This window comes from Pleurodeles waltl, chromosome 9, assembly GCF_031143425.1.
Source record: "Pleurodeles waltl isolate 20211129_DDA chromosome 9, aPleWal1.hap1.20221129, whole genome shotgun sequence".
Taxonomy (NCBI): Eukaryota; Metazoa; Chordata; class Amphibia; order Caudata; family Salamandridae; genus Pleurodeles; species Pleurodeles waltl.
The window spans coordinates 1,137,959,570-1,137,978,443 of NC_090448.1; the positions used below are offsets into that span (position 1 = coordinate 1,137,959,570).

The 18,874-nt window shown below is 40.1% G+C and overlaps 1 protein-coding gene across 1 annotated transcript in view; it reads right to left on the reverse strand.

The window, feature by feature from the left end:
• The window catches only part of FNTB (farnesyltransferase, CAAX box, subunit beta), a 113,731-nt gene that overhangs the window by 71,019 nt on the left and 23,838 nt on the right, over nucleotides 1–18,874 (reverse strand). The window contains exon 3 of the mRNA XM_069208902.1: nucleotides 12,210–12,274. Within this exon, the coding sequence (XP_069065003.1) occupies nucleotides 12,210–12,274 (65 nt within the window). The remainder of the gene's footprint in view (nucleotides 1–12,209; nucleotides 12,275–18,874) is intronic.

Sequence of the window (18,874 nt, forward strand, 5' to 3'; positions counted from 1 at the left end):
AAAACCTTGATGCACAAAGCGTCTGCACCTGACAAAGCCATCTCTCCGGATTACTCTAGCCGCCATATTCACAACTGGGGTAAGTGGGGTGGCGGTATTGCCATTACTTATTGCTCTACCTCTGCAGCATCATACATACTCCGCAATCCCTGAAGGGGGAAATCAGGGTTTTCCACCATCAATTTTAAGTACACCATTTGCTAATAGAGTGCTTTTAACTATTGCCCATCTTGTCCCAAAACGGGTAAAACTAAAATGCTTCCAGACTTTAGCCCCTTATATTCTTAAATAATCAAATTTTCTGCTTGTGGGCGACCTTGACGTCCAGCTGAAGGACCCCAGCTCCCCTGCCGTTTACTTCCTCATTGGTTCACTGGAGGTACTTTGTCTCACACTTAAATCCACACGTCCAACCCACAGATCCAACTATATGCTCCAAATCTGCAGCTATCTTTATCTTGTCAACATTTCCGCTAACCAGGACTGACTGTTCATTTTACTATCTTTACTGCTCTTGCACCAACAATCACCTTTGACCCTAAATCTTTACTCTGCCAAAGGATCACCCCAGTCAATCTCTCGTTGGATATACTAAATCTGCTCCTTAACTCTTTTCCTGTCATTTCTGCTTGGGCAGACTCCTGCAATGCGTGGGTTTCTAGGTTTCTCAACATTTCTCCCTTTAAAAGAACTTACCATGCAGACATGCTCCTTCTGCTGCTTGGTACATGGAGGAAGTGAACAGTTATGCACTACTGCAAATCAGTCCAATAGCTAAGGTATCTCCAATGAAGATAAACCTTTTTTTTTAAACTATCTCATCATTGAAAAATATCACCAGCCAATACAAGCAGTCCTTTTTTCTTACGACAGCTAGAAAACCAATGCAACTACTAACTCCTCAGTCGAAATGTTTCTTATGGTCAAAGCTGTCCCCTCCTTTACCTCCCCCAGCATGAAACTCTGCGATTTCACCCTCTCTGGAACAGTGTCAGGATTTCTCATCTTTTTTTCCTTATCAACATTTCTGATATCCAGTTCAGCATTCCTCCACAGCCCACACTGGACACGGTCTTATGCGCCCACAAGCTTGCTGCCATTTCTAGTACCACTCCCCCTCTACACATTTTACGGTGCTTCAAAAGGACACACACGTTAGGGAAACCAAATCTGCTGCGCCACTCCATCCATTTCCTCCATGGCTCTTGTTCAAGAAGTGCAAGTCTCTTGCTCACAAACTTATGTCATTTTTCCATATGTTCTGCCATGGTCCCGGTGTAGTGATATTTGTATTTTGCCCACTGACTTTGTGTCGCACCACTTTGCACTTGGCTTGGCTGTCCACAGTCACACTAGTGATCACCAGTTACAGACTCCATTTTATATTCAGCTTAGCCTTAACTTCACTGCCACGTTAAGGGTACAAGTAGTTTTCCGTACAAACATGTTATGCAACGTGTTTTCTATTTCTGCGTGTTCTCTTTCTCACCGAAGAGTTAGGACATATCACCGAAGAGCTAGGACATATTATGGAGGAGTTAGTCAGTCAGCACAATAAGGATGGTACAGCAGGGAACAGATTAGGCTTGGGAGACATACCTTGGGAAACTGGCCAGTTCCAACCTGTTTCTTCCAACCCTGACCGAAAATAGCCAGCATTTCTTTTAATACTTCTTGCACCAGCAAGAGGGTTTTTTACAGAAAGCTCCATCTTCGGTTTAAGATATAAAAGAGACCCTGATCTACAGTAGGAGATTCAGAGACCTCAATCAGGATTTAGACGTCAAATGCCTGATATATATCTCCCGTGAGGGTAGAGATCCCTCCTTCTCGCAGTCGAACAGGGTCATCAGCTTGCTGGCAGGAGAAAGATTAAGCACCTGAAAGGCCCTACAGTGATGCATTTTTATGAATTATTTGCTTTGCATTGTGTATGACTATATTTACATATATCAATGTATGTGTTTGTATTCTTGCATGTATATATTTTATTTATAAACTGAAGATTCTTTAGACATGGTCTTACTTCATTGTTGCACATTTTAAAAGTACACTTTTTGCTACTCAAGCCTTCCTTCACGAGCCTTACGACAAGCTATAATAAATGTCTTCTTCAGATGAAGAAGGGCATTCCAGAGAATCTTTTCTGAAACTCCTTTCAGTGTGTATATTTTGGCTCAGTCAAAAGTAAAGCAAAACACCCGGGTAGCTCGAAACATGCCAAAATTATTCCCCTGCTAAAAAAGCATTGGCTGTTTCAAAGGCCTCAATAAGTAACATTTGAGATCTCTCCTCCTTTTCCCAATCAAGATTCTGGCAAAGTCCTCAAGAAGTAACATTTGAGATCACTCCTCCTTTTCCCAATCAAGATTCTGGCAAAGTCCTCAAGAAGTAACATTTGAGATCACTCCTCCTTTTCCCCATTCAAGATTCTAGAAAGAGCCAAAAACAAGCAAGTCTCACCTTTTCTTGGAGCCAAACATCTCATGGACTAATCTAAGTCTGGCTTCCGTCTGCACCATAGTACAAGATCCACCTTTGTTTCAGTAACAGATGACCTCTGGCTGAGTGTTTCTGGAAGCTCCCTCATCTGCTTTCCACACCATCTCCCATCACATTATGACCAACATCCACTTCAATCTGGGTGTTGGGAACCAATCCGGTAAATGGGTCTCCTTGTTCATCTCTTTCAGAATTCAATTTGTTTTAATTCCTTTCAGTTCTTTAAGCCCTACCATTTTTAATGTTTATATATCCCTCTCATCTTCCTTCAACTGTACTTTTTATCTGAAGGCAAAGTCCTATTCGAACTACAATCAGATCATAGATTCTATCCGCAAGCACCCAGATCGGTCAGCATCTAACTTTTGTTATAGCATGAAAAATGTCACTTGCTGGATGCAGAACAACTGCCTTAAACTGAACAGTGACAAAACAGGCGTTCTGTGGCTTAGCCAGCAATCCATCTTATGGGTGGCATTTTTGTGGCCCACTAAACTTGCGAAGACTGCTTCCTCAGTCAAAAATCTCTGGGTCATCTTTTATCAATATCTTTCTTTTGTCTTTCATTCTTCTTAGGATACTAAGACAGACTGTGGGTAAATGAGGTGAGAAGAGACAAAGCAATCATCTAGTCTTTGTTTACTTCATGTCTCGAATACTGCAATGGCCTATACTTGGGACCCCCCAACAATATCATTCAACACTGTTGAATCATTGAAAACTCTACAAGTTGATTCATCTTGAATCTTCCTACCTTCCATCTCTTCACATCTAGAGGACCTTTACTGATTAAATATCAAACAGTGCTCTAAATTCAAATTCCTATGCTTGGTTCATAGAGCTTTCTATGATGTGGGTCTCTTTCTGCCTTAGGAACAAATTCTGGCCTCATCTTTCGACTCAGTGCCTCCACTTCTCTTCAGCTAAGCTTGGTCCCTCCCATCAACAAAACCTGTTTGTGGGGGCTACTGCTTTGCCTACTTACTATTGAAGCTTTGGAATGACCTCCCTCTTTGATTTAAATCTATACGAGGCTACTTTGCTTTCCTCAAAAAAACTCAAACTTTCAGTTTTCTCCAGTCTGACTTCAGTTCATGATGTGTGCCCAAGTTCCCAGACCCTCTATTTTAGCAACAGATTTGCTTTAATAATAATTTATTATTTACTGTCTATTGCACCAGCAGTAAATAAGTTTCTCTCACTCGCAACATTTTTTGTACTTTTTGGCTGGATAACTATCTTACCATGCCCTAGCATTTCGCACACATTGTGTTTTCAGCCACATCAATACTGTGTTCTTTAAAAACAGGGCAAACCATTTCATCAGGCTAATTGTTGAAGATCTCATTTCTTATTGAGCTCAACCTCATTAGAGTGAGGAAAACAAACTTTGATTCCTTAATATCAGTTCTCTTTGCACCCCGGCTAGTCTGTAGCACTCCCATTCTAAGGGACCTGCATGGACCTCCTTTGGAAACCAGGATCATATTCAAAATCACTGGCATTATCTGCCACGTACACCATAGAAAACAACCAGAATACCTCAAGAAATCACTTAAAATGTCTGGCAGTCTCAGACTGGAGAATGCTGCTAACTAGTCTTTCTCTGGTGCGGTTTTGAACCTATAGAATATCCAGCAAGAACATGCCAGGTGTTCCAAGACCTCTAAACACAACCCTTTCATGCTCATCTGAATGCTTATGACTCTTCTGTACAATACTTAGGGCCTGATTTCGATATTGGTAGATGGGTTACTCTTTCACAATGGTGACAAATATCCCGTTTGCCGAAATCCAAATCCATTAGGATTTAATGGGATTGAGATTTCGGCGGACTGGATATCCGTCACCACTGTGACAGAGTAACCCGTCCGCCAATATGTAACTCAGACCCTGATTTCTCTCCTCACTCAACTGACTCTCTCATTCCACTCTAATCTATTAAGTTTAGCAATAGGCATCCGTTATCCCTCCTTGCTCTTCCTTCCACTCTAACCCACTCTCTCCTATACTCTCGTTTTCATACTCTTTAGTGTCTCATCACCATATGCTTAGCAACTTCTTGCCTTCAACCAAGCATTTCGCCCTCACTCCACTTCTCACTACAACTTTTATGTCAACTCAAGATTTCCTTAGATATTCATTTTATTAGCTTCTTCACTCTGCGCATGGGTCCTTTCTACTTGATCTTCCATTTTGACCCTTCCATTTTCAGTACTATTTGCTTTCTCCAATTTATGATGGCCTGCTCCATTAATATGGATGAAGGTCAGTGACTTTGCCTTCTAATCAACCAGAGTTCTAGTGTCAGTTAAATATTTTTATTATTTTACTGTAAGAGGTACTCCTATTAACCTGTGGGTTATATGTAAAGCTCACCAACACAATTTTAGTTAGTTCTTGCAGTATGCCTCTTGTTCCGAGTCCATCCCAAACAACTGTTGTCCCTTACCTCAGATGCTGCTGCTTTTCTGATTCCGGTTAGGGCATTTATTTCATCCCGGGTGGGTGTTTCTTTTGACTAATTAGCACATGCAATGACGCTTTAGAGGGCAATTGCACAGTGTGTAACATACCAACCCTCTAACCACTCACTTCCATTGAAATCAGTTTAGTATCTAGTCTAGCACAGCATAGTGCTCTATATATTTAGATAAGCATCATTCAGTCTACATGTTTTATCAAAATTAGTGACAGGAATGTGTTGCAGAGTTCTGTGTTACCTGCAAGTCACGTGTTCAGAGCCCAGAATCGTCAGCTTAGTTCTTCATTGCTCCAATGTCAATGAAAGGTTGTATTTAGAAATATGTTAATACAAACATATTTAATGTAAAGCAGTGTGGTGTGCTGCTTCTTCTACATATGTGGTGCCTCAAATAACAATTTGTTGGGTGTTCCGTTGGTGACTGTTGTTGAATGTGACCTGGGCTGAGCACCTGCTTCTGGTGAGGTGCGAGGGGGGGCACTTTTGCTTGGCCACCAGAAATATCACAAACAAAAAGCAGACATTATCACAGAACTCCCAGGCACTGAAGGGAACTACAGAGTGTGTAGATGTGCTCCTTGTGATAGGCAGCATGTCCTAAGTCATAGTGAAGTCTGCCGGTGGCTGAAGTGGGCTGATGCACCTCGATGCATGCTGAAGAAAAACATGAATGATAACCACAGACTACTTAATGAAGTCTGGATGAAAACTCCTGTTATATAGATCATTTTAGTAAAATCAAAAGGTCCTGGCTAACACAGGCCCAGAAAAGCCAATGTGTGTGGTACTGGGAGACAACCCCATTCCTCTGAGAAAGAAGGCATGAAAAACAAAAGCCAAGAAAGAAAAAGAAACGTCAAGAAAGAAAGAAAAAAATACATCACGAAAGAAAGAACTCCAGAAAGAAGAAAGAAAAAAAAAGGGAGGGAAAGAACAAAAAGGAGAAAAGGAAAATGAGAGAATGAAAGAAGGAAAGAAAGAAGGAATGAAAGAAGGCAAGTGAAAAAGAAAGGAACGACTAGAAAAGAAAGAAGGAAGGAAAAAAATACATTTAGGGCTATAAAGATGGATAGATAGAGTGCACTGATTAACTTATATCCAAGGTTTGTGTGAGCTAATGTGAAATAGCAGTAGTCAGATAAACAAAGGCCACTCCAAAATGAATTTATAACAGCATTAGCAAGAGATGGGATCTGATAAAGCAAGAATATGCCCTGTTCGGTTATCTTCTTGTGGTAAAAGAAACCTTATTCTATCTCTGGGGTATGGTGAAAAGATTAATACAAAAAAAAGTTGTATTATGTACCCAGTCCTATTGAAGCAGGATTTCACTTGAAGCACTACTTGTAGCCAGGATCATAAGAGCAAAGTATTTTGCCATGTGGTGTCCCCAAGTAAAGTCTGCTGCAAGGACAGATCAGAGCAGGTATGCAGAAGGCACACGATGAACAGGGAGTTAACAGAACCAACAGTGTTTCTGGTGGGACACTTCACCCAAGGACTATCACCCCCTAAAAACCCAAGGTACTCTTACAAAGTAATCCTGCAAACAGGCAAGTGAGTGTCTCCCAGGAGTAAGAGGAAGGTTTTCAAAGTTTCTGGATAAGAAAACCTTGTTAGAACCACACAAGTCACACCATCTTGGCAAACCCTTTGGTGTCTAGTTATCAGAAATCCCTTGGAACTTAGATTTCCCTGAGTGGTGGCTGAGCTAGAGTACAAAATTCACAGCTACATACATTGTAAAAAAAAAGAAATGTGGATTCTGCTGCATGAACTATGATGTCTCCAGATTGTTTTTTGTGTTCAGGTGCTCGTCCCAGCCACACACAAGTGGGGTACTGTTTTAATCACGAGGTGTGTGGAAACACAGAAAGGTAGAACATTTATTAATTGGATTTCTCTGGATTTGTAACGTTCACACATAAGCCACCGTGCAAGAAAGAAGACTTTTACAAAACACCCTCTTATTCACATGACAGTATGGGTAAAAATTCAGGAGGTGACAAATAACCACTGTTCCTAAACTCTGTTATCCAGAAATACATAGGTTCCCTTCATATCAGATTTTCGTCTGAGCATACCTACACATGCATATTTGTTCGTTCACCAATATTTTCTAGGAGTACAATTTCCTGGTCCACTTCTATAAATTCATGTACGCCATAATTCTGCAGTAATGCAAAGACATACCATGGGTGCACTATTGTGACTTTCTTGAAGATTTGGGCCCCTAATTAGGTCTGGCGTTAACCAAGACCTTTTGTTTTTGTTAAAACTATATTTCTCTTCTATCCAGATATAGGCTGGCTTTACTGTGAGTCATAGTCCCCCTGCTCTTCCACAAGGAGCATATTGACACACAAAGTAGTTTTGTTCAGTGCTAGGAACGTCTGTGGCAATGCATGCTTTTTGAGACCAAAAATTGTTGGTCTGTTTTGGCTTTTTGCTAATGTTTGTTACAATGGTGAGGGCCTGGCAGCTCCCACAACAATAAAGTTTTACAAAAGCCATGTCAAAACAACACATGCGTTAACAAAACCAAAAGACTGACCACCAATGTCAGATCGGTTGGTTTTGCCAGTTCTTGTTTATTTTCATGTTTCCCATAATCTTGTTGAGATTGGTTACACTGATTTTCCATTATGAATATTTTTTGGAAATACTATCATGCATCAACACATTTTACTAAATGGTTTCAAATAAATAGTACCTAAAATGTCGGTAATTTAGCAAACCATATTTTTTGCTACTTGCATTTTTTTCTGAATATTTTATCTTGAAAGCAAAGAATCTTAAAGCTTGCTTACAATCTTCTGCAAACATCTGGATCTAATCAGATAGCATTCTGCAAACATTATAATAGCCGTATATTGTTAAACATTTCGAACGTGCGTACTAATTTTTTTTACTGGAACCACTGTCAGTAGTGCAGTGTGAGGTTACAACGTTTAATTAAAGCGCTCATCCTGATAATAAAGGCTTTGCATTAATAAACCATAAATACAAATGTGACCAGCATTTACATGGACACAAATATTAACACAACTGCAGAGAGCTCCCTTCCCTGTAAATGGCAGCCAAAGGGTTTGTGCTGCGGGGGTTGGGCCGACTTGTCCCAAGGACAAAATAGAAATGGAAACTTGTTCTCCTTGACCCCAAACAATATATCCTGGGCATTGGGCTATAGAAATTCCACACTCCTGCTCAATCCAGAACTCATGTTATACGGTTCCAACTAAAATAATAGGGCTGCGTATTAGGACGAACTTCACCATGTGGGAAACTAAGTTCGTCCACACCATCAGAACCCGCAGCCCAACTCCTGGCTAGCTGACAGTGCCTCATCTACACCCCTAACGCTGCCAGAATGAAAGGTAATTGTGGCAACTTGAACAGGACACTGGGACTTTCAAGGAAGTCATGGAAACAGACTTCACCCTTTCATTGTATTCTTTATGCATGCCCAGGTGAAACACATGATACAAGATAAATTTCAATACAAACAATTGTTGTCTTGCATAGACAGAATGAGCTGGGCAGATGAAACAAAGTAAAGTAATCAGCATTACACATATGGTAAAGAGGATGAATAAATCAACCATGACAAATTATTTCTAGATGTTCCTACATATCCCTAAGGCTACACTTAGAGCACAGTGGTGTACCCTCTGCCTTTGACCCCATCCAAGGGAATAGCCTTCACCCCATACCTGGAAACTGCTTCAGGAGTCAGCCTGAAGTATGTATGGCAATCCTCTCGGGAAGCTGGTAAATTAGGGCCAGCAGAGCTGCATATCAAATACAGTATTTGTCCCAGGACAGTCGCAGCTGGAGTGTCCCTCTGCCTTTTCCAAGTCAATAAAAGCCACACTGTGTCAGAAGCCTAGTTCTGATGAAATTATATGTCTAGATGTTAGAAGTAGTCTTCTGAACGGGCAACTCAAGCACTAGCATATGGTGTACTGTGTTCCTAGCCTTGTACAGAATGCACTGATTATATGTCGAGAAACAGCTAACTAAATAAGTAACTCATACAATATAGTCCTAGAAAACTATCATGCAAGCAAAGTGTGTAAAATGTCAGTGCTAAAAAGCCACACTAAAAACAATGCAGCTAAAACCTGTAAAATATAAAACAAAGCTAAAATAGGGACCCAACATGGGTCCAGGAGGACCTCACTACACTCCTGAGTTTCAACAATGTACAGCAGGCAACATACCCCACCTAGAAAGCAAGGTCAAAGAACTACTCTACCAGCTCAGCTACCTTAATATTACTTACAATTCTAGATGTATGAGGACAACACCCAGAGCTACCCGTTTCAAAAATGAAATAAGAATAACATTTAAATTAGAATCGGTATATAGCCCTTGTCCACCATTGGAGTAGAGTAACTTCCCCATGCCTAAATAGCACCAAAATGGAAATCCTGATTTTGGGGTCGAAAGAAATGACACTATCCTGTTCACTTAGCCTCAGAACTGGGACTGCTTCCCCAGTCAAGAGATTAAAGAATTTAGAAATAATATTTGACTCATCTATCATTCATGTACAAATTGCTACCATCCACACAAAGTAGCCACTGCATCAGACAGTTCACTAACCACAGACCGACCGTGCTATATCCGAGTACACTACATAGTCCTGATGTAAAGTACAAAATATGCAGAGATGTCAATCTTCCACTTCATTCATGCCATAGGACTGGGACATGACAGCACAAGTGCACTGACAACACTACCTAGCCAAGGAGCTCACCATGAGGCTGAAGACGTACACAATTAGGCAATAGGGAACCAAAGTTTAAGACCACAACACATTTGCAGTACTCCATGGGCTACCAATGAAAGCCAGATCAAAATTTAAAGTACTTGGTTCCAGCCGCAAAGCATTCTAGACAAGGCGTCCATGATAAATGCAGAAGCTGGCAAAACTACATTCCAACCAGTAATTTCTGAATCAACCAGCCCACAGGCCTCAAGCCAAGCAAACACAAAAGACAGGGAAAGAAGGCAGATCACTCATATTAAAGAGAATAAAGCTCTGGGGTGCCACATACCCGAGCTAAATGTCAGTTATATGGCAATGGTCCAATACTAAAGGATGATGGACAGAGTGCTGAAACTTTTCAAACACTCACCCCCAGTCACAGATCTGGATAAAATTCATCATTCTTTTGTTCACCATGCCACCCCTGTTTGGAGCCAGCCAAATGCAAAGTCTTGATCCTGCTCCCCATGGGAACAGTCCAGCCTGAACTGCCAGACCAGGTCCTCCCTGGACCAGAAACAAGCGGTTTCAGGTACCAGTTTCAGTACATTACTCCTCATCAACCAGGCAAGCTTGAATCCAGTGGCACAGTGAGCAAGGAACCCACATCTGGGCATACCCTGGCAACTTAGGCCGACTTTAGCAACACAAAAGGATGATGGAGAGCATTTTATGATGTTGCAATGTGCACCGGAAGATTATTGTTTTTGGTGGCCTGGACTGTTCCCATGGGAAGGAGGGTCAAGACTGGTTTGCATATGGCTGGGTCCAAACTGGGGTGAAGTGGTGAGAAAAATAATGATGGATTAAACCCAGAGCTGTGACTGGGGGTAAGTGTTTGAAAAGTGTCAGCACTAAGTCCACCTTTTTATTTTGTGATGTTGCTAAGGCCCAATACTACCAGATACAGCAATGCGCAATTCCAAACATCACCTCCGATCCGATCCTAGGTACAACTCCCATCACTCTAACTGCTAAACTGATAGTAGCGATGTAGTAACTACTGTGACCACACTAACTTAAAGCACAGTATATACATACATTCATCACTACAAAATTTTATGGAATGTACAGAAAATGGCAACAAAATACAGAGTGGCTCATTTCTGGATATACTGTTTCTTTCACAGGAGGACCCATCAGAAATAAGTGGATGAAAAATTCTTGAGATGAGCTGTTTGGCTGGGCGTTTGGGGAACCACGGCCAAATTCCCAATGGCATTTACAATGTGCAGTGGCAAATAATGGAGGTCAAACGTGAGAAGGCTTACTTTTAAAGGTGCCGGTTGAGTCAAAAAGGAGTTAAACTATGATGGACAGAAAGTCTGACTTCACTGAGCTTCGCTTAGAAACCATCACAAGAAGAAAAAAAAACCTACAATGTCTTCAAAGAGCACCAAATCAAAGGGTGCTCAACGGAGAAGGATTCTCTGGTAGTGTAGTGACAGCCCACAAGTTAGGATAACTAGAAACCCATGCCCCCCCTTTTCTTCTGATGGAAAACATGTCAGAGTCAGGAGTTAATAATGAAACAAGACTACTAGTATAGGTTAGCACACTAGGCATTATGCAGTTTAAACAGCTATGTTTGACTTTTGCATACAATATGCTTCTGAGCAAATAACATCCAGGTAAGTTGCAAAAGATTTATTTAATAGTCATTTCCATAAGACTAAGACAAGAGTGTATTTTGTAACTTATGTTCCCCACTTACAAGTTAAATCATAGTACAAGCACAATCTGTTCAATTTCATGAATGCAGAAGATTACAGACAAACTAGATCAATTTGTAAGTTATTAAGAGGTAAAAACAGGAAACTGTTTCACCTGTAAAATGCTCTCTGGCCCTGTTGGCTTCTGACGCTAACATGGATATCTAAACCACAACCTTGCTATGAGGTATGTATCATGTGACAATATTCCCATAAATTTCACTTTATGGTAAATTTTTGGAAGACTTCAATCAATTGTTCTTCTCTATAATCTACGGGCGAAAAACATCAGATTTTAAGGTTTCCGACCAGTTGACATTAAATTCAGCGCCATGAATTTATTAATTTGATTAGGTATAAACAGTAAGAAAATTACAAGACTTTGCCCAATTGACTTGAAAACACACATTATAACATATTTGGATAGTTGTACATTTACCGATGTGAAAAACCTTTGCAGAATGAAACTAACAACAGACAACAGGCAAAGGAGTGAGAGCTAGTCACCCAATGAGATATTGCACATCAATTTCGAAGGACTATATATATTTGCAAAACAGTACCTAGGTAAAAGTAAAATTGGGGATCATTAGTAAATTGAACCTGCAGTGTTGAAACTCAAATCCAAAACTATAATGCCAGAGCCCCACCTTTCGCCTACAGAAAAAGGTAATGCTCAAACAAGAGGAAATAAATAATTATTGCTTATTATGTATACTAATGAAAATAAACTCACCGTAACCAGCTTTCTGTGATTTTGAATGAATTAAAGACATCTTGAACTTTGTCCTCTACTTTTATCTGGGATGGGAAGCAATTTAGAAAAGAAAAGTTAAAAAGAAGAAATCAAAAAAACACATTAACATTAGGAATTATTTTTTAAAGCTTGTATTACATTCAGCTACAAACTTAAATTTACACATCAATTTGAATTGTATGGCCAAACGGCTACAGACCTCTCTGAAATATACCACGACTACATACAGGAGACTTTGTGAAGCCTAAAGCAGTAAAAACATTGAGTCCAGTCACATGAAGAAACATATTTATAATTCAATAGGTTTCCCATATGTATTACATATTTTTTTAATGAAAATGCCAAAGGTGACGCTTATAGTTAGGAAACTACACAACCCCTACACAAAACTTTACAAAATACAAATTTATAGTTATACCTTTCATTTACAATCTATCCACCACCTTCAAATTATTATAGGTAGTGGACCTTGTTACATACTCTTTTTAGCTCGCTAACCAGACAACACAAACTATAACTTGCCACTATATCATGCACTCTGTTGTGACAAATAATGTAATTTGAGGAGTTGTAAGTGTTGTTATGAATGCTATGATTTCATATTCTGTAAGTGATGTAGCATGCAAGGGTATAAACAGTGCATGGAAAAGGCATGAGTTATAGCTAATATAGGGTGGTGACAAGACTGTTCAGAGGTGCAAAACTTAAAATAATTTGAAGGTGGTGCATAAAGTATAGACTGAAGTTATAACTATACCTTTAACATTTTTTAATGTTTGAGTATTGTAAGCTGGGTTTGTATAGAAAGAATATATAATGTATTTCTATTGATAAATTATCAGTAATCTTTGTTTTTTCATTGTATGTTAATGTTTTTTTTATTAATAAAAATGTGTTTCACATAGCGTGGAGTGTCATTGATTGGAGTAAAGGAGAGTATTGTAGAGTCTAGTATCGCAGAGAGGAGTACAGTAGAGTGGAACAGAGTGGAGCAGTGTAGAGTGGACGGATGTAGCATACAGTGGAGTAAAGTGTTATACAATGATTTGGTATGGTGTGTCGTATCGTGGAGTGGCGTACTGTAGAGTGGAGTGGTGTGTCAAACAGTAGAGCAGAGTGTTTAACGGTGGAGTGTCACCAACTGGAGTGCCATGAAATGAAGTGTAGAGTGTCATCGATTAGAGTGGCACAGAATACAGCACAGTGTCGTAGAGTGTAGTGGCATTAAGTAAGTAGAGTGTTTAAGAGTCTTGTACTGTATAGTGTTGTACAGTGAAGTATCATTATTTGCGAGAACACAGTGCATGGTAGAGTGGCGAGTTATAGTTAGCATTGTCTGGTTAGAGAGTGGACAAGAGTGTGAAATGAAGTCCGGTACTTGTAATAATTTGAAGGTGGTGGATAAATTGGAAATTAAAGTTAGAACTAGAATTGTTAATTTTTGTGTAGTTTAAACTTTGTTTGTATAAGGAAAATACATTTTTCTAACTATAACAAAGCTTTACACTTTGTTTTTTCATTGAATTTTAATGTTTTCTTAAAAATGGTTAATATAAATGTGTTTCAAATCAGAGTCCAGTGTCGTGAGTTGGTATGTGGAGTGTTGTACAGTACATTGGAAGAAAGTGTTGTAAAATCTATTGTCATAGACTGGAGTATTGCAGATTGGAATCAAGTGAAGTAGAGAGTAGTGACATATCATACAGTGTAGTAAAGTATTAAAAAGTGTAGCGGCATTGGTGTCATATAGTGGTTATGTATCAGACTGGAGCAGCGAGTTGCACAATGGAATGGCATATGGAACAGTACAGTAGGGTGCCGTAGACCGTCACAGTGGAGTAGAGCATTTTAGAGCGGAGTAGGGTGTTGTAGAGTGTCACAGAGTGGAGTATCATCAAGTGGAGTGTCAGAGTACATTGGAGAAGAGTGTCGTAGAGTGGGGTGCCATACCATAGAGAGAAGTTGGGTGGTGTGTTGCTGAGTGTCATACAGTGGCATAGAGTGGATAGGCATATAGTGGAGAACAGTGTCAGCGTGGCATAGAGTGTTCTAGTGTCTTGCAGAGTGGAGATGCATACAGAGGAGTAGAGTGTCAGACAGTGGAGCGGCATAGACCAAAGTTGTGTACAGTAGAGTAGAGTGGACTGAAATAGCGTATAGTGAAGTACCATACAGTGAAGTGGTGTAGTCTGGAGTGGCGTACACAGGAATTGTGTAGAGTGTAATAGCATACAGTGGTGTGGCATTCAATGGAATAGCGTAGAATAGAGTGGGGTAGAGTGAGTGGCATACACTGGAGTGACGCAGAGTAGCATTCAATGGAGTGGCATACAAAGGAGTTAGGTAGAGTGGAAAAGTATACAATGGAGTACCATATAGCAGAGTGGAATACAGTGGAAAGGCATACACTGAAGAGGCGTAGAGTGAAGTTATATACAGTGTAATACCGTAGAGTGGACTAGTGTAGAGTGGAGTTGTGTACAGTGTAATAGAGTGGAGCGGTGTAAAGCAAAGTGTTGTAGAGTGGAGTTGCATAGTCTAATAGTGCATAGTGGAGAACTGAACAATGGAGTGGTGAATAATGGAGTGGTGTAAACTGGAGTGCCATACAGTGGCGTGAGGTAGAATGTAATAACATAGTGGAGTGGCATACAATCAAATAGTGTAGAATGAAGTGGCACAGAGTGGAATGCTATACACGGGAGTGGAGGAGCATACAACTAAGTGGCATAGAGTGGAATAGCACACAGTGGAGTGTCATACAGTAGAATGGCATAGAGTAACATACTGAAGTTGCGTATAGCGGAGTGGCCTACAGTGGAGTAGCATACACTGAAGAGGCGTAGAGTGGAGTTACATACAGTGTAATAGCATAGAGTGGACTGGTGTAGAGTGGAGCTATGTACAGTGTAGCAGCATAGAGTGGAGTGACGTAGAGGGGTGGTGCAGACTGGAGTGGTGTATAGTGGATTGGGGTAGAGTGTAATAGCATTCAGTGGAGTGGCGTAGACTGGAGTGGGATCCAATCGAATATCGTAAAATGAAGTGGTGTATAGTGAAGTGATGTGGAGTAGTGTACAGTGAAGTGGCATACAGTGAAGTGGTGTACAGTAGAATGGCGTAGAGTGGAATAGCATCCAGTAGAGTAGCGTACAGTGGAGCGACACAGACTAGAGTGGCCTACAGTGGTGGTGCATACAGTGTAATAGCTTAAAGTGTAGGGTGGATCCCACACACTGGAATGGTGTAGAGTGGATTAGCGTACAATGGGGTGGCATACAGTGGAATAGCGTACAATGAAGTTTTGTATAATGGAGTGGCTTTCAGTCGAGTTGAGTGGAATAAAGCAGAATGGTGTAGAGTCAAATAGTGTACATGGAGTAGCGTCTAGTGGACCGGTGAAGCCTACAGTAATAGCATAAAGTGGAGTGGAGTCCTGTACAGTGGAGTGGCGAAGAGTGGTATAGTGTATCGTGGAGTGGCTACAGTGGCATGGCTACGGATGTATGTGAAACTTAGCAGCAATGTAGATTATGGTGCGAACTGTAAGAATGAATGTGTGATTGTAAATGTAAGATTCAATCAAGACTCACCTGCCTAATGCACCCATAAATCCCCGCAGGGATATTCTATCATTGATTATCTTATTGCTTCCTGCTCTATTTTCCACCTTCTAACTTACTTAAAAATTGTAGGTTCCCCACTTAGTGATCATAAATTTCTAGTCTTTTCCCTAGAGATCAGTTTGTCCTCTGTAGGGTCATGGAAAATGGATGGACTCAACTCAAAATATAATAAGAACTCTGACAGGCTGCAATAGTTCCCCTCTAAAATCTCTCATTTGAAAGGGCTGTTGGAGAGAGCAGTATAAGATTTAGGTCTTTGGAAGGTCGATAATTTCAGCTTCTTCTTCCTATTCATGAAGCAGATTATAAAGGATGCTCGACCAATGTATTCCAAGCCTTCTTATAAACCATTATGTCTGCCACTTCTTTCCTTGAATAAGGACATTAATATATTGATTAGAATAGTTTGTTTCTCTCTGAAAGGAAAGGGATAGACATATCTCTTTTGAAGAGGAAAAGAAGCAGATTGAATGCTGGGATAAGATAGCAGTGCACTCATCGCAGGTGGGTTGACTTAAGAGAAGCAGCATATAAGAAAAATGCTAGAAGACTCTAGGAGATCATTGGCAACTGTTATGGGTTCAGGGTGAGGTTTTATACTTCTCCTATCCCTAAGGATGCGTGGGGAGGTAACATTTCATTACTTTATGAGGAGAACCCAGGAGTTAAAATTCAAATTGAAGATTTGCTTGCTGGCCCAGAGCTGTTAACAGCTAGCTACGGCCCTCCTTCGGTGGGTGAAATAGAGTCTTTGATCCGCGCAATGTGATCGTCTGGTGCAAGGGGGCCTGACATTGCTTATTAGAAAAAAAAAAAAAAAAAAGGAGGCTACACTCTGGGCAACAATACTTTTTCTGATCTTCGAATCCTGTTATCTCAAGTACAGACCCTTTTTCATGGACTGGAAGTGAAATCATTCCACTGACTAAAAAAAGGGTGACACAAAATCGCCCGCTATCATCAAATTGCCTTGTTAGATGCAATTGGCAAGATCTTCACTAGGTATTTACTGGATCAACCTAATACCTGGGTATAGAGGTATAAGATTATCCCATTAGAACAAACGGGCTTTCGGGAAAACCATGGCACCTTAGATAATATCGCTGCCCTGCAGCTTATTAACGAAAAATATGAAACCATCGGGGCTCCTCAATATATGCCACATTTATAGATCTTTCCACAGCCTTTTATAAAGTCAATCATTCAACTCTGTGAAAAAAGTTATCCAAACTCGGCAAACCAGAAACCCTGCTGCATTTCATTATTGCCTTGCACTTCTCAACCTGATGTCAAGTCATGGTGGGTGGAGACCGGGGTTTATTCATGGGCTTCCTGACAAAAAATAATAGTCTGAAGCAAGGATGTTTACTTGCTCCATTGTTATTTTCATTAGGCATATATGATTTGCCCAGCATCCTTTTGGAAGGTCTGCGCTTTCTACCAAGTATCGGAGATCGATCTTTAACTTGCCTACTTTATGGTAATGACATTGTAATCCTTGATCTAACCACCAAAAAAAAGGTTTAAATAACTGCTTAGAGGCATTGCAACAATATGCCGACATACATTATTTGAAAAATACCTCCTCAAATAGTAAAATTTTATGTTTACAGGAGAAGAAAGCATGTACAATGGTAATTTTTCATGGCATTTGGGTTCCCAAAAATTGGAAAGGATTAGATCACATACTTTCTTAGGAAAAATGATGTCCAGTACCCTAAGTGATTCAGATCACATCTCAAATAGTGTTGGTAAAGCGCATTCATAGGCCAAGGGGTTGGGTGTATTCTATAATGCTGTAGGTAGGAGACATATTCCCCACCTCTAATCAGTATACCAGCATATGATTCCACCCACTTGTATGCAGCGGAGTTAATCGAGGTGTCAAAATAGGGTGTTCTAGATAAGGATGACGGTCAAATATTACGAAGTTTATCCTCATGTAACACTTATGGAATTGCTGCTGCCCTAAGACTGGAATTTGGTATTAAAAGTTCATTTACACGGGGCTTGGTGGGAGTGGTACAGTAGGTTTTGCATGTTGAGAAATTATGCTTCCTTCCTAAGGCACTTTATATGAAAGGAGATTTTTTGACTCGAAGAAAGAAAGTCTTTGTTTTTATTTTATTTTGTTTTAGAAGTTTCAAGTATGAACTTTACCATCTTGTGCTGGATCGAAATGTGGTATCTTTTTTATTGCCAACGCAATAAAGGCCAGCCTAAAACAAATCTTAAGTACATTTAAGTCATGGTCTGGACAGCAACTCCTGCTGTAAAAAAGGAAGGGATGAAGTATTAATGAATTCTGGTATTATGAAAAGTTTGCAACCATCCTTGGCATGGAATTTGCAACATGGGATTAGGCACTTTTGGATCTTAATGAGATTGAATATACCTCTGTTAAATGTACTAAGGTATAAATGGCACGGATCCTCAAATGTATGAAACCTTCGTCAAAATGGTACCCAGGACTTGAAGCATGTTTTATTTGTCTGCCCTGCCTTGCTATTTTGTCATCGCAAGCTGTCGAGACCTCTCTTCTTGAAGCTTTCTGTGCGGACAATATGAGGCCTTGCAATTCTTATATAGTCCTCCAAATTAAGTGTTTTGTATCAAATTTGTTAACTTTTTTTAAATCCTTTTTATTTTTTAATTGAAACATTTTAGTATAAACTTTGGTCCTTTGATCTGTTAATTTGATTGTATGGTAGGAGGGAAGTAGTTTAATGGCTTTTATGACTTAAAGGAAGGTGTTTTATATTTTTGTATGCTCATGTTTTATGTGGACCTCCTTGGAGTTCCAAATCACGAAATACAAATCTTGAATCTTATGTGCAAAGTAAAGCAAAACAGCGAATTGTGCTGCCTTTTATTTCTCTAGATTTACCTATCAACACAGGGCCCAGCATGGTGGCCTTGCATTCCTTTGTAAATCTGAGTTAAGTATTTTATTGCCCATGCAACACCATGAGTGATGCAAAGTTACCACAATCCAATAATACTACTAGACCTTACTTA